Raw genomic sequence first — 14,814 nt, 5'->3', positions numbered from 1 at the left:
AATGGCCACCAGGCTGGCACAGATCGGAGAGAGAGGGGTCCTAGGAGACATCGACACACAACCGGTCTGTTGTGTTCACACTGAAGACTGACATATTAAGAAAACAGCACAATGTGGTCAAGGTGGTGACACCCCAACTGTTTTCATGGCAAAGTATTTCTGCCGTGTATCAACGTGAAGGCAAAAAGGACTGCCAGGTCACAGCAGATCTACACTCAAAGAAATGGGCGTATGCTTGAATTCTGGATTCAATTCCTTTCTTTAAGAGAGGAGTGCATACCATCAGTCTGGTGTCTTTAAGAAGTTTGTGGGCACTGTGAAAGAAGCTACATTATTTTTTTTTCTTTTCTAAAAATCTCAAAATGATGAGCCATAGAGGTAGGAAATAAAATTCTAGAGAATACCAAAGGTAAAAGGGAATAGAATTATTATATTGTTATCACAGAAGGAAATGGAAAAAAAATCTAAATTAAAAGTAAGAAAATAATGTCCTTCTTTTGCTTTTTTACATCCCTTTGAAACTCACTTTAAGTGTGCTTTCTTCCAGGAAACAGGCCAAATGATTTAGCCCAAACCTGTGTCTCCACAGTATCCTCTCTACACTCCTGCAACATAGCACTCGCCACACTCTATTATCATTTATAGTCTCTTTATCTATAGCCCCACTGGGTGTACTCTGCAATCAGGGGTGATGGAGTGCCTGGCAAATAGTAGATACTCAGGGAGCTTTGTTTAAAAAAAGAAAAAAAGAAGACGAATGAAATCAGTCACTGTAGGAATCTTATTATCTCTGGCCCCATATATAAACCAATATATGTTGTACTGAATTTGAGTAAATACGTTCCTCTTCCCAGATATTTTTTTGATACCGGGCATTCTCTTGATCCCAAATATATATATACTTTGGCCACTTCATTCTGAAAGTCCTACAGCCTTTTCCCTATATAATATCCTTTTCCTATATACACTTTCCAGAGAAGCCAACTCAAGCATGGGAATGAAAGAAGGTATTCAAGTATTTCTCTATATGGAGTCATTCACTTATTCAATAAATATTTATACAGGAATACAACCCCAACCAAAACAATTATTGCACCTGGCCTCGTCTGACTTCTAATCTAGAGAAGACAAATATGGAAATACAGAATGGGTGCCTAGCTACAAATCAACCACATACCTTGAACAAGTAGGAGGTGCTTATGGGAGCACATAACAGAGGAACCTAGCTCAGTTTGGAAAGTCAAAGAAAACCTGTTTAAAAGGAGCATTTAAGTTAACATCTGAAGTGTGAATGCAATTAGCCAGGTGAACTGTGTGTGTGTGTGTGTGTGTGTGATCAAAGGCCCCGAGGCACAAAATCTGTCACACTCAAGGCACAGAGAACTGGAGCTGAGACTGGAATAGTAAATCCTGCAAAGCCTTGTGGGTCACATCAAGACCTTCAACTTGGTTCTCAATGTCATGGGAAACGCAGTCAGATTTGGATTTAAAAATAAAATAACCGCTATGGGGGTGGGGGAGCAGAGGATCCCCATGGTTGCTCTGGGGAATATGGATTTTAGAGTATCAAGAATGGACATAAGGAGGCCGCTAGTGTGCTAACCTGTAGAGCATAAGAATAACCAATGCCAGTGAGGCACTCCACTGGTTTTTAATAGCAACAAGGGAGGAAGGAAGGTTGGAGAAGGTGGTCAAAGTTAAAAACTTCCAATTATAAGATACATAAATTCTGGGGATTATAGTTAGAGAAAAAAAAAAACCAATAAAGGAGATTTTTCTATTCTGGAAGGAGTGGTGAAAAAAATCAAGGGTCTCGTTTTAGACATGCTTAAACTGAAATACCTGTGATATATCCACATAAAGATGTCAAAATAATTGGTGGATATATTCAGGAGTGAGCTCTGGAGAGTCTTAACATATAGATGGTATTTAAAGCAACTTAAGTGGATGAGATCACCTTGTGAGAGGGAAGAGTGAGAAGAAAAAATACACTATCTTTTCTATTTTTATGTTTTAGAATATAAAGATATTTTAATTACCTCTATATTACAGTATCAAACACTTTACGGTTGTAATATTAATACTTAAGCATCACTTTTTTTTAAATAACATAATTATTGCATAGCCAATTATTCAAAGCTATAGACTTGATATTGTCTATTATTGATAAGTAATGCCGATGGGGAGGACAGGTGAGTAAACTGGGTCAGCCGATTTTCATGTGCCTTTGTGAGACCTATCTTCAAGCTGCTGGGTCTGTGATGGGCCCCACATACAGTCCCTGCCAAGAGTTGCAGACCATGAGCAGCTCCTCACGTACGCGGGGCACAGTGGTCACAGTCAGACCTGGATTCGGCAGGAGGGCCTTTTTCTTGTCTGTGCCTCACGCTGTTCTCTGAAGCGGCAACTTTCCAAGTCGCAACGCGTGCTATTATTTACCTTTGGAACATCAGAATGTGTTGAAATACTAATCTCTCCATTTGGGTTTTCAAATGAAAGAAAAATTCTGCAATATAAAGTTGTTCCTCAAAACAAAGAAAATTCTTCACCCTGCTATGCACTCTTCGTAGCATCTAACTTTGCCAATGTAATAAGTTATTAGTGAAACCAGGAAAGGCATGAATCAAAAAAGTGAGTAGAAAAATACAGGTTTCGGTGAGTTTTAGGAACACTATTAATTTTGAAAGCCCAGAACAGCACCAGTACTGAATGCAACAAGTTCAACTGCTGGCCGACTTCAATCGCTATAAGCCAAAATGACTATTTTGACCCCCAAACTGTTTAAAGACCAAAGATTAATACGTGTTTCAGTGGGTGGGGAAAGGCTTAGGTTTTTATAAATGCCTTCTTGGGGAATTAATAACAACCAAGGTAGGTCCTCATCTGCTAAAACTGATTGAGGTTTATAATCAGACCTAGAGGGATTAGAGGACTCACAAAATCATCAGAGCCCTTATTAAGATTATTAAATTAATCTCAGTGACCCTATCCTTCCACAGGATGGCCAAAAGCCAAGATGCAGAGAGTTTCTGGGTTGACTGCCAAAGAATTCTGAACAGAGGGTTTTTTCAGGTATAAGGTATCCCACCAGTTTATTATATAACAAAACCTGGATACAAAGCAATCCAGGGTCATGTGATTTACCAAAAGAGATCTGTTGCATGTTGGTAGCCATTCTACAAATGGGATGGAAAGCCAAAGGACACAAGGACTGACCAAGGCACATGGATCCCAAGCAACCAGTCCTTGTAAGGGTTAAAGCCTTGGGCAGGATTAGTTATGCTGTTGTCACATTTACTAATTTTACCCATCACGTGCGCACAACAGAGAAACTTCACATGCTAAGAACATACAAAACTGTTGTTTGAGTCTGAATGTTACCTTTGTCCTCTTCTTACTGAGTCCACTCACAAAGGCCTAATTAACCATGGCCGGTTTTCTTAACATTTCTGGGGTCAAGGATTCCTTTGAAAATCTCTCAGATACTCTGAATACTAGATAATTGCAGACTGCATCATTAATTTCAGACTATCCATGAACCCCCTACACCCTCCCACTAACTGCTTAGAACCTCTGTCTTATAAGGTATAAAGGACAGTGAGTCCCCTCTACACACAGGGAGGAGAAAAATCCACAACTTGTGAGTACTTTCCACTCCCATGAACTTACTTACCTGACCCCGTCTCATACTCATCACACTGAGTGATATTACTTCTGACTCCTTTCTCTTCAGACTCCAAAGACTTCACCGCCTACATTTTCACATCCCTCACTTAACCAAGCTTTATTAATTCACAAGGCCTTCCCTCTTTGAAATACTATGGTACAGAAGGAATTTTAAAATACACATTCTTTTGATTCTTCTCATTCACAAACTTGAATCCGTTGATAGGGAAAGTTTAGATGATAAAAACACTCACTCATCTTAGTCATATTTACTTGGAGGGAAATCATCAGATTATCCTTAACTCTCACAGCTTTATCCGACTTTGTAACTGCCGGGTGAAACCACAATGTCTTTTCAGATACAGATGTGTTCCAGCTTATGTCACATACTTTTCAAACACTGCCAGGGCAAAGAACTTAGGGGAAGGTCATTTCTACCTCCTAGTTCCAAGAGCACAGGATTTCAAGAAGGCTTACTATAATCTGCAAAGTGAAAATTTTGTATTTTTAATTATTACATATTTTCATTGATATTAGGCACTATAAATAGCATTGGAAGATCAGATTAGTTGTTTCATACATTACTAAAAAATATTTTTCTTGTTTATGATCATGAATGAGAGTTAAACTCTGATTAATTTAGGAAGTATTAAGTCCAAAATCTAATAGCACAAATATATTATAAACTATACTTCGGGAAGTACTTGTTTCATGAAGAGAAGGTGTCCGTCTTTAAATGCAAATATTTGGAATACACCAATTCATTTAAACATAAGTAAGTAGATAGATTTTTTTTCTAACTTCAGATATACAAATTGAATTAATCATGGTTTATGTTTCATGACATACTCTTACCACTAATTCACGCATGGTTCATTTTACTTAGTGAAATATTTAAATAAATCCTACTTTTCCCATTACTTTTGGTGACCTTTTTTTCCCCTTACATAAAAAGCACGGCCTCCCTATTTTCATTTTTACAATAAATAGACATTCTTCTGATATCTTTGGTAATCTTGTCTCAGTCACCCAGACATTTATAAGTAAACTCTACTCATACAAATGTGAAAGAACATGTTCAAAGTTTTGAAGAAACACAATCCATTTAACTATATTGAGCATATTTTGACAACTTAATTTCCAACCTTTCCAAAAACAGGGGTTCAAGCAAGGGTGGAACGGGTCACAAAATCCAGTTAAGTCGGAAACTCCAAGACACTTCCAACTTCTATTCAACTCCTGGTTATAGCTAATCCGTTAGGAAAAACAAATCATCCATCTATCCATCTGTTTCTCTTTCTGTGACAATAAAGCAGAGGAATAGGTAGGTGGGAATAAAACCACGGATGCTGGATTTACGTTACAGAAAGGCCAAAGGATATGGAATTATACAATATCCCTAGAGTACTTACCACAAAGATAAGCCAGGGTCCTCACAACATGAGCTCTGGGTTGAGCTTGGACATTTCTACCAGGTTCCAACTAACTGGACACCTTAAACCAACCAGCATTTAGGGCCACAGATAATGAATTGGTATTGCCTTAGCTTTGTAAGTGTTCTAAATGTCAGCAGAGCTAACAAATGAATTAAAACTATATAGTTTTTAAATAATATTTCTTCACTGAACAGAAACAAAACTGAACTAAGTACAATAACTGATAATGCATTTTCTAAATTATTATGATATAGAAACCTCCTTTAGAAAAAAAGCACATTAAATAGAAATCGAGATCTCACTCACATATAAAAAATTCATTTTAAATCTTAATTTCTGGGCAAGACATAGAACCTTAACACGGAGATCTTAACCAGCATTATCAGCTGAAGTTTTCATAGAGGCATAATACAGGATTGGGGCGTGTTACAGTCTGGGTTCACTAGATCCCAGCAGCAGATTTGACATGTTAGTAAGGACAGAAAATGATTACCATTTCCTTGACACACTCTACCCTACGTGAAATGAAATACACTACTCAGAATCACTCATTTTAGGCCCAAGTGAACTGGCCTTTATATTCACAGACCTTATCGTCAAGTACTTAAGAATACTGCCTGGTTCTGATGACACAAACAGTCGTAAGAGAATTTAAAAGGCATAGAATCTGGTATGTTTTAGACATATGGATTGTGCTTACACAAAAGGTGAACTAAAAAGACATCTCCAAACAATCTGCGAAGCAAACAGAAGCTGTTTCTGAAGCTTATGATGTACTGCATCACAACACACAGCTTTCAAAGTTTTAGAATTTTCCAGGTAAATACTACAAAGTATACTTTTTACCAATAGCAGATGGAAAACATTGTTTCTAGGTCCTAGCTAAGGCAATTTGGACAAAAGGAAACTAAGACACATTACACTAAGCCCAGGAAATGAATGACAATGCTGCAGCTAACCTAGTCAGACAGAACATTGAAAGAGAATCGAGTTCAATATTTATATACTTGACTGTGAGGGGAGAGGGGAGTTTTGTTTCAAAAAAATATTTGGCCGTTTCTGTTCAATCACATTAAAAACATTACAGAACCACCACCCAAACAAACTGAACTCAAATTCAACACAATGGCATGTGTTTTTCAACCAGTAATCAACACCAAGAAATAGCTCCCTTTGGTTACTAAAATCCTGGAAAGAAATCATAATTAACCCATCTGGGAATATGGCCTTTAAAGCATGAGTACTTCAGATAGAACAGTCCATTTCTAATCCCACTTCTCCTACGGATTTTCAGATTCATTGAAGTAGAAAAAAAAAAGTAAATAAATGCTTTCATGGATGGGAGATTTCAATCAGGTTTGTTTAAATCAACAAGTTTAAATCAAGTTCTTTGAATTTAATAGAAAGTATATGGTAATACTCTATCAAATGTCATAATTTTTAAATTAAATGTTATTAAGTGTGGTGGGTTCCAGCTATATAGAATAGGGGGGAAAATGTTTTAACTTCATAAGCATACCGCTTGGCCCAGCAATTCCACTCCTGGGGATTTACTGAAGAGATACGAAGATGTGCGCACCCAACGATTTGTCCAGGAATGTAGCAGCTTCATTTACAATAGTTAAAACTGGAAATAACCCAAATAGCCATCAATAGAAGGAAGCGCTAAACCAAACTGGAGTAATTCCTACGATGGACAATGGCTCAACAGTAAAAAGAAAGAAACTACTGAACATGGAACAGTATGGATGAAACCTTTGAAAATTAGACAGAGCTAAAGAAGCCAGACACAAAAGAGTACATGCTACATGATTCTATTTTACGAGGCTCTAGAAAATGCAGAATTAATCTGTGATAAAAATAATTAGAATGGTGGTTGTCTCTTGATAAGGGACAGGGATTGCCTGGGAAGGGGGCGGGAGGGAACTTTCCACAGTGATGTAAAGGTTCTATACCTTCATAAGGGTGATGGTCACATGAGCCTATCCATTTGTCAAACATACAAAATAGTACACCTAAGGTATGTACATTTCAATGTATGTACACCCCCCTCCAAAAGAAAACCCCACACAGTGGAAATGGGTGGATGTGTGGGTGAAACATTCAGCCACTGTTAAAGCTGGGAGACCAGTTTGGGCTTTTTAAACACTGTTCTGTTTACTTTCCATGTATTTGACATTTTCCAAAATAAAAAGGCTAAAAATATATATCAGCAAAATGTACAATCAAAAGCTTTATACCACGAATATGTATCTCTCAAGAAGCTTTTTCTGCATCCAGAAGACATTTATAAAAATGCATGGAGGTGCCCTGTGTCTGCACTTCATGTGGAGAATTTGAAATGGAGCTCATTATTTTCTCTAGCTCCCCTCACCCCACCCCCAGCAGGCCTCCCATCTAATGGGCCATCAGAGTGAATAGGATATGGTTTCTCAGCTACCACCAGCCCCCAAATTAATTCTCCCCTGATCTCTCAAATATTTATTTCTAACAAACACTGGGGCAGATGGAGAAACCCGAGCTACTGCCTACACTGGGGAAAACAACTGATTTGACAGATCTCTCTTTATTCTCACTGCTCTCTAAAGATGGTGTTTTATAAGTTAATGAGAAAACGAAAATTCACTTTTTTTATGTCCTGATTATTTCAATCTCATATTCAACTTCCTTATTTCTCAGGATTACAAAGAAATATAAATTTTTAGATTAATAGTATCCAGAGAATATGAATCAAGGTCAATGTTCAATTTCTCTACTATGGACTGACAAGGCTCAGTCACATACCAGTCACTAAATATGCTGTATTCGCTTTCAAAGTTTTGCCTGTGACAAGTCCTATAGTTCTTCACATAACGTGTCCAAAGAATCAGAAGCGCCAAACAGAGTCAAACAATTAACTCAAGTTCCATAACAGCTATTTAAAGGTATATTAATACCTCCTAGGTCATAAGAGGATTAGAAGTGCACTTGGGTGAAGAATCTTGACAGGATGTAATAAGTGGACTCAAGTATTGGCATCAATCAGTTCTCTATAGTCAGAATAGGATAAACACTGAAATTCGCTAAAACTAAAGATCTAAACTTCACAACCTCTACTTACAAATATTTCTACCTAACATTCCTTTATTTTTACATATCCCCCACTACATTCCAGTGCAGAATTTCACAAGATAATGAAATAGCAAACACTCGGAAAGATCCTTGATGTCAGAATTTTTGTTTATTCACTTATTCATTCATTCACTCATTCAACAAATTTACCCGTGCCTATGTGCAATAGATGCTCTTCTAGGTCCTCGAAATATATGAATAATTTAACGTAATAGTGAACAGAACAAAGTTCATGTCCTTATGGAGCTTATGTTCTAGGGGGAGGAGGCAGGTTTATAGGAAGGGCTGAGGGTAGTAAGTGCCATGGAGAAGCAGTAATACAAAAGGGCATGCAGATTACTATTTAATAGAGCTGGTCAAGAAAGGCTTCTTTGTGACAGTGACATTGAGCAAACCTGAGGAAAGTGAAGTTCCAGAATTCCAGGCAGAGAAAATGGCAAGTGCAAAGACCCCATGCGGGAGCCCATTTGCAAAACGAAGACACAGGGAGCCAGTGTGGTGTGGATGTACTGGAGTGAGTCAGGGTCCAAGAAGTTAGAGACAGGAGAGGGAGGGGCACAGGGAGGAGCTAAGCCTCCATGGGCCATTTTCAGTGTCTGGCCATCTAGTGTGAAAGAGCAGGGCAGCCACCAGAGGACTGTGGGCAGAAATGATGGCAGAAATGATCCTATGGAATGTTTTTCAAAAGATCACTAGCTGTGAGAGGAGAACAGACACTAAAGGAACAAAGGTTGAAACAGGAAGACCAGTTCAATCCAGAGATCACAATGTGCTCAGAGGAATATTTTAACTCGTTTGTTTATTGGTTGTATTTCGTTATATGACACAGTATTCCAGTAACTAAAATCACAATCAACTGAATTGCTCTCTTGTTTGCCACGGGCTTTGGGGAGTTCGTTTTTTGAGGGAAAAGCAAGAGTCATAATCCGTTACTTTTCAGGCTCTAGTTTTATCTGCTAGTGATTCCTTTATTTTGATTAATCTCATACGTAAATAAGACAAAAACTGCGAGTTTCCCAAACAACAACCTTTTTCAAAAATATTTTCACGAATATCAGAAAACAAGTATTTTAATTTGCAGCTCAATACAAAAGTTGTCCTATGATTGTAGTTTTTCATAACCTTCATCACAACATATACCATAGTAGTCAAAACCCATTTACCTAATTAATATTCCTGAAAGAAGATATATCAAAATAAAAATACACAGCAAACCACAGAATCCATCAACACTCTCTCAGAATTCTGTTTTGTCATTGGTTTCTGAAATCCCTCTCATAATGAAGACAGGCTCTCAATTGCTCTTCTAGCTTTAATTTCCTTAAGTTTAGCAAAGGGCATATCTAACAACAGCCTCGCCCAAACCATGTTGGTAGCACTTTCAGTTATAAAAGCTACCTAGGAAAACCATCATACACTGCGTATCTTTCACGACTTCTAACCCGCTTGAGTATTATTAATTGGTTTAAGAGGGTGTCAGAAACACATGCTTTCCTGCACACTTGGTGATTTCATCCTCTGCTCAGAGCACTCTGATAAATTAAATCATCCTGTCATGGACCGCAGCTGCGGTGCCTGAGTAGTGCTTTGATGATGAGCAAGCGGTACAAAATAAGAGGCTGATTCCACTCTTTGAAATCTCATTTTCAACATCTTATATATTACCAGGCAGGATTTTAAAACAAAAACAAATGTTAAAATATAATTCACTTTGGTTTTGCAGGAAACTAAGCCCACTTGCCACAAAAACTGATGGCTTTTTTTTTTTTCTTTCTAAATAGCAGGCAGCCTCTACGGCAGGGAAGGGAACTGGGGTGGGGGTGGGGAGAGGTTATTAAAATGGACAGTCCAGCTTTCTCTTTACCCTGGAGCTTTAATGGGGGGGAGGGCGGGAACTGAGGGACTGTTAACGGCCACATATTCTACAGTGTATTTCCGCACCCTCACTGAATAGCGTCGAGAATCGGACTCATTAAGTTCTACTAACAAGTAAGGAGATTACCCTCTCTGGAGGCAGGCTTTGCTGTACTAACATCACTACAGACTTTATCTTACCGGTCCCCCTCTTCTTTTCCCTTTTCCTTCAATTACAAATCCTGTTCCATTTTGTTTAATTTCATCTTATTATATTGAAGGAATTCTTGCAAACTGACTTAAACCCTTCCTGGGATAAGAAAAGCCAGAAATGAAAAATAAAATATCAAGATTTCTTTCTCCAGATCTAAATTTAAATATAGCAGGCGGGGCGAGATGATGAAAAGGCGTGTGGGTGTCTATTGCAAGATTTTTCAGTCTCTAGGAAAGAAAAGGATAAAGAACAGAATGCTAAAGGGATTTGAGGTGCGTGCGTGTGTGTGTGTGCGCGCAGGCGCGCGCGTCATTCTCAAGGCAGAGGGAAGAATTCAGGAAGAAGAAAGGGAAAAGAAAAAGATCGATCAAGGCAGTCACTCACCCCTACTCCTCCCGACTCCTCCCCCACCCTACTGCAGTGCTCCGCGCTTCCCAGAAAGCTCACCACCCAGAGGGCAGTTTCCCGAAACCAGAGCAGAGCCCGAGTCCTGGGCAGGCAGTCTGGGGAGATCGGGGAGACGGGAATGGGTAGGGACAAGCGATGGGAAGCGAGCTGGCTAAGGAAGGGGCGAGGAGGCCAGCGACGCGAGCCGAGATCCCCCGCGGTGATGGGAAGGCAGGGCCGGGCTGCCGGGACCTACCTGGAACAGCGACGGTGGAGGATGCCCCCGGCACCTCTGGCCTCTCCTCCTCAGCCTCCTCCTGCTGCCGTTGCTGCTGCTGCTGCTGGATGAGGCTGAGGTCGGAGCGGCTGAGCTCGGCTCGAGCGGCCGCGGGGACCAGCCGCGCCTTCAGCAGCAGCGCGGCCAGGCCGAGCAGCAGGGTACAAGGGACGCGCCGGCTGAGCCTCGCCATGGCCGAGAGCCAGAGGGCCGCGGCGGCATATTGCGGGGCTCCCGGCAGCGGCGCACGCCCGGGCTGCGGGCTCCGGCAGCGCCCGCTCGCTCGCTCCCTCGCTGCCGCTCTCGCGGTCTGCCTCGCACGCCCTCTCCAGGAGGAGGAGGCCGGAGGCGGCGGAGGGGGAGGGGGCGGCGGAGGAGGGGGAAGTTGGCATCCTGGCGCACGTGATGCGCAGGGCGGGGCGCGCCGGGAGCCCGGGGCCGCGGCTCCGCTGTCACCGCGGCGGAGCTGCTCGGGGGCATGGGCTCCGCGCAGTGCTGGGGCGCTGGGCCGGGTGGCGGCCTCCGAGGGTTCATGACAAAGAGCCTTTCCGGGCGCTGGTCGGCGTTCAGCTCCTCCAGCCCTACGGAGACACCTGGAAATTTTGCAGAAATGTGAATAAAATTCCCACCACCTGACCCCACAGTAGAGGAGAAGGTGGTGTATGGATTACTCTCCTAAAACACTTAACGCAGCACCCACGGATCAATTAGTCGGGACCTCTTAGCCATACGGGCTTTGCTGCATCACAGCCATGATTGATTAACAATTAAACCGCAGTTCTACCGATTTTAACTTCCTCTTTCTGCTCAAGTGGGAACTTCTATGTTCTCGAATATTCTTAATTACATTTTGTCTGATTGTAGCATACACTTTTCATTTGTTCAAAAAAACATTTCCTAAATGAGTACTAGGTGCTTACTATGTGCTGGCATTTAGTCAGGGGCTTGAAATAAGCAAGATAAATCCCTGCATTCTGGGAACTCCTACCTGTTAGGGCAATATATAAGCAAATCACCATTCAGTGTGGTGGTTGCCCCTGGAAACATACTACAACGTGCGAAGGTTGCACTGAATTTGGAAGAAATTATGTGGTGTATGGGAGCACACTATGGAACACCAGGGGAGGCGGGCTTGTAAAGAATAAGAGTTCCACACATAGATGGGTGCAACCAGGTGGTCTAAAAACTGGAGCAGTGTGTGTGTGTGTGTGTGTGTGTGTGTGTGTGTGTGTGTGTGTGAAGCCCAGAGGTGTGTAATAGCACCCACCGTGTGCTTGGAAAGTTGTGAGCAATGATTGTGACAGAGTGACAATGTTTTAGATCGAAAAGGGGAATGAAAATGAGGTCATTAAAAAAAAAATAATAGCAGACACTTCTATAGAATTTACTGTACCCAGGCACTATTTAAGCACTTCATATACATTAATTCCTGTAATAACTGCGGTGGCTACATAAGGAAATTGAAATTTAGGCTGCAGGTGATTATGAAGTAGTGAAAGAAACCAGTCAGGGAAGGGACTTGGTACCAGTCCGCCTAGCAGGATCACTTCGCTATCAGTATGGAAGATGGATTACAAAAGGATAGATTGGAGGAGAGGAGGCCAATTTAGAGGTGTTCCCCAAAGTGGTGAGGAGATGCTGAAGTCTTGGAAATGAAAGGAGAGGAAAGTCATGGCAGATTCAGTATTTAGGGCCAGTATCAACAGAGATAGTTGATTGTTTGGGTGGGGAACGGAGAAGGAGAAAGACACCCAAATTGTCAGCCTGAGATCTTGGGTGGCTACTAATGGCATCATGAAGATTAACTGGCTGTATGGACTGCAGAGTAGATGAGAGGCCATGCGTGTTCAGTTGTGGCCTCTTTGCTTTTGGAGTGCCTGTGGACACTCCGGACATCTCCTAGGATAATGCAAATGTGATCTGATGGTGACATCACATCATTTACCATCATAGTTGATTTAGCTGATTTGGCTGATTGGATTGTCCCATTCCACACTCACCATTTTTCTTTTCTTTTTTAAAGATTTTATTTACTTATATGATAGAGAGAGAAAGAGGAGAGAGAGCAGCACAAGCAGAGGGATCGGCAGAGGGAGAGGGAGAAGCAGGCTCCCCACCAACCAGGGAGCCCGACTCGGGGCTCGATCCCAGGGGCCCTGGGAACATGACAGAGCCACCCAGGCGCCCCGACACCATTTTTCTGCGTGGTCCTCCCAATGTTTCCAACTTCCTGGAAAAAGAAAACCAAACTTCTCAGTAGTGGAAATTTATTCTTTGCTCAAGGGTATGAAAATAATACCTATATAACCACAAAGAAAATAATATTAGTAATAATAATAAAAAAATAGGCATTTTATGTATGTAATCTCACTGTGTCCTTAGAGCAATCCTACAAAAGAGCTTTCATCATCCTGTTTAGCAAATGGAAACACTGAGAATCAGAGAGGCTAGCTACTGTCTTGCCGAGGCTGAGCTAGTAATACGTGATTTCATTTTTCTGCACTGTTGAAAACTTTTACATGAGTTTGTATTGTTTTTTAGTAGTTTTTAGACAAAAGGAACCATGTGAGCTATGTAAGTTTTGGAAAATAGATGCAAAAAGTGAGGCCCTTCACCCTAAACACCATTGTTCAATCACAGCTTTGCCTTGCCTGTGTGAGCAGGAGCTACTGGGTGGGAGGCTGAATGCAGAGAGCCTTTATTAGCCTCATCAAGCTGTTTTTGTTGCATTTTCTTCCAAGTTACCTCCGCTCCTGGAGAGAGGAAAGGAGAAAATGGAAACAGCTCCAAAAACCTGACTGGCAGATCAGAAGGAAAGGAATGTGGCCAGGATTGCTATCATATGCCTTATGGTGGCCAAGTCTTCTTTAATATGTTAGAAACTGACCTTCCAGGGGCAAAGCCACTGATTTCATGGCCCCAGTAGACAGTGGCCATCAGATCCTTCAATACTATGGACTGTTTAAAGAAATAAGCTTTGTCTATCAAGACGGTTTTTAGATGATTTTTAAGTGCTCCATTACTCATATAGCTTATGCCTAATTTCTGTACAATATACAAAAGTCATATTATCTGATGCAACCAGGGCTAGTATTGAATCAAAAAAAGTTGGTCAAGAGACAAAAAAAATCAGTATGTCTTAAATATGTTTTAAACTGCTTGTTTTACCTTAAAATAAGCAAATGTACATTTATTTACCCATCTTCTGATGTAGGACCAAGATTGTTTTTAAGTATGTAACCATACTTTGAAGTCATAAACCACAATTATAATACACCTCTATTACTTGCAGTTTAAGTGGAAGGAATTCTTAAACACTCTTGACAAGCAATCTGAGTGCCAGATCTTTCTATTTAAAAATTTTCCCAAATTTTACAATTTTTCACCCAGTTAGTATTAAACTTTGTTTTCATAGAAAAATACACTTTGTTCAAATTTATATTTCATTGATTCCTTAAAATACATAGAACTGGCAAAAACAAGTTTAGGAGCAAACATAACTGACTTTTAGCACACACACAAACCGACCGGGGAGAGCCAAACCAAGCAAACATTCAGGAAGGTGTATCCCGCTAACTGCGTGTGCATTACCTGTCAGTCAGTGTGTTTGACAAAGGAATGGAAGATGCCAGTGCCATCAGAAAGCAAAGTACACTATCATATATATATGATATAATAATTCTTCCCTGCCTAAGATCTACTGGTGCTTCCCAATTTCTCTTAACATGAGGTCCATAATCTCTAATAGACTTACAAAGCCATTTACAATCTATCCCCCAATGACCCAGGCTCATCTTTTAATATTTGCCACATAAATACACACACACACACACACACACACAGCACTCCAAAGAGGGAGAGAACCAGAG

The 14,814-nt window shown here is 40.8% G+C and overlaps 1 protein-coding gene across 1 annotated transcript in view; it reads right to left on the bottom strand.

Moving 5' to 3' along the window:
• FAM171B (family with sequence similarity 171 member B) overlaps positions 1–11,285 on the bottom strand; it is a 62,125-nt gene extending 50,840 nt beyond the window's left edge. Inside the window, exon 1 of the mRNA XM_045868389.3 lies at positions 10,925–11,285. Coding sequence (XP_045724345.1) covers positions 10,925–11,138 — 214 coding nt within the window. The 5' untranslated portion in view covers positions 11,139–11,285. The remainder of the gene's footprint in view (positions 1–10,924) is intronic.
• Positions 11,286–14,814: the final 3,529 nt, after the last annotated feature.

This window comes from Mirounga angustirostris, unplaced genomic scaffold (assembly GCF_029215605.1).
Source record: "Mirounga angustirostris isolate CCGP_5_RB_7025 unplaced genomic scaffold, mMirAng1.0.hap1 SCAF_3, whole genome shotgun sequence".
Taxonomy (NCBI): Eukaryota; Metazoa; Chordata; class Mammalia; order Carnivora; family Phocidae; genus Mirounga; species Mirounga angustirostris.
Note: the sequence above shows the minus strand (reverse complement) of the source record. Positions and strands in the feature narration are given on the sequence as shown.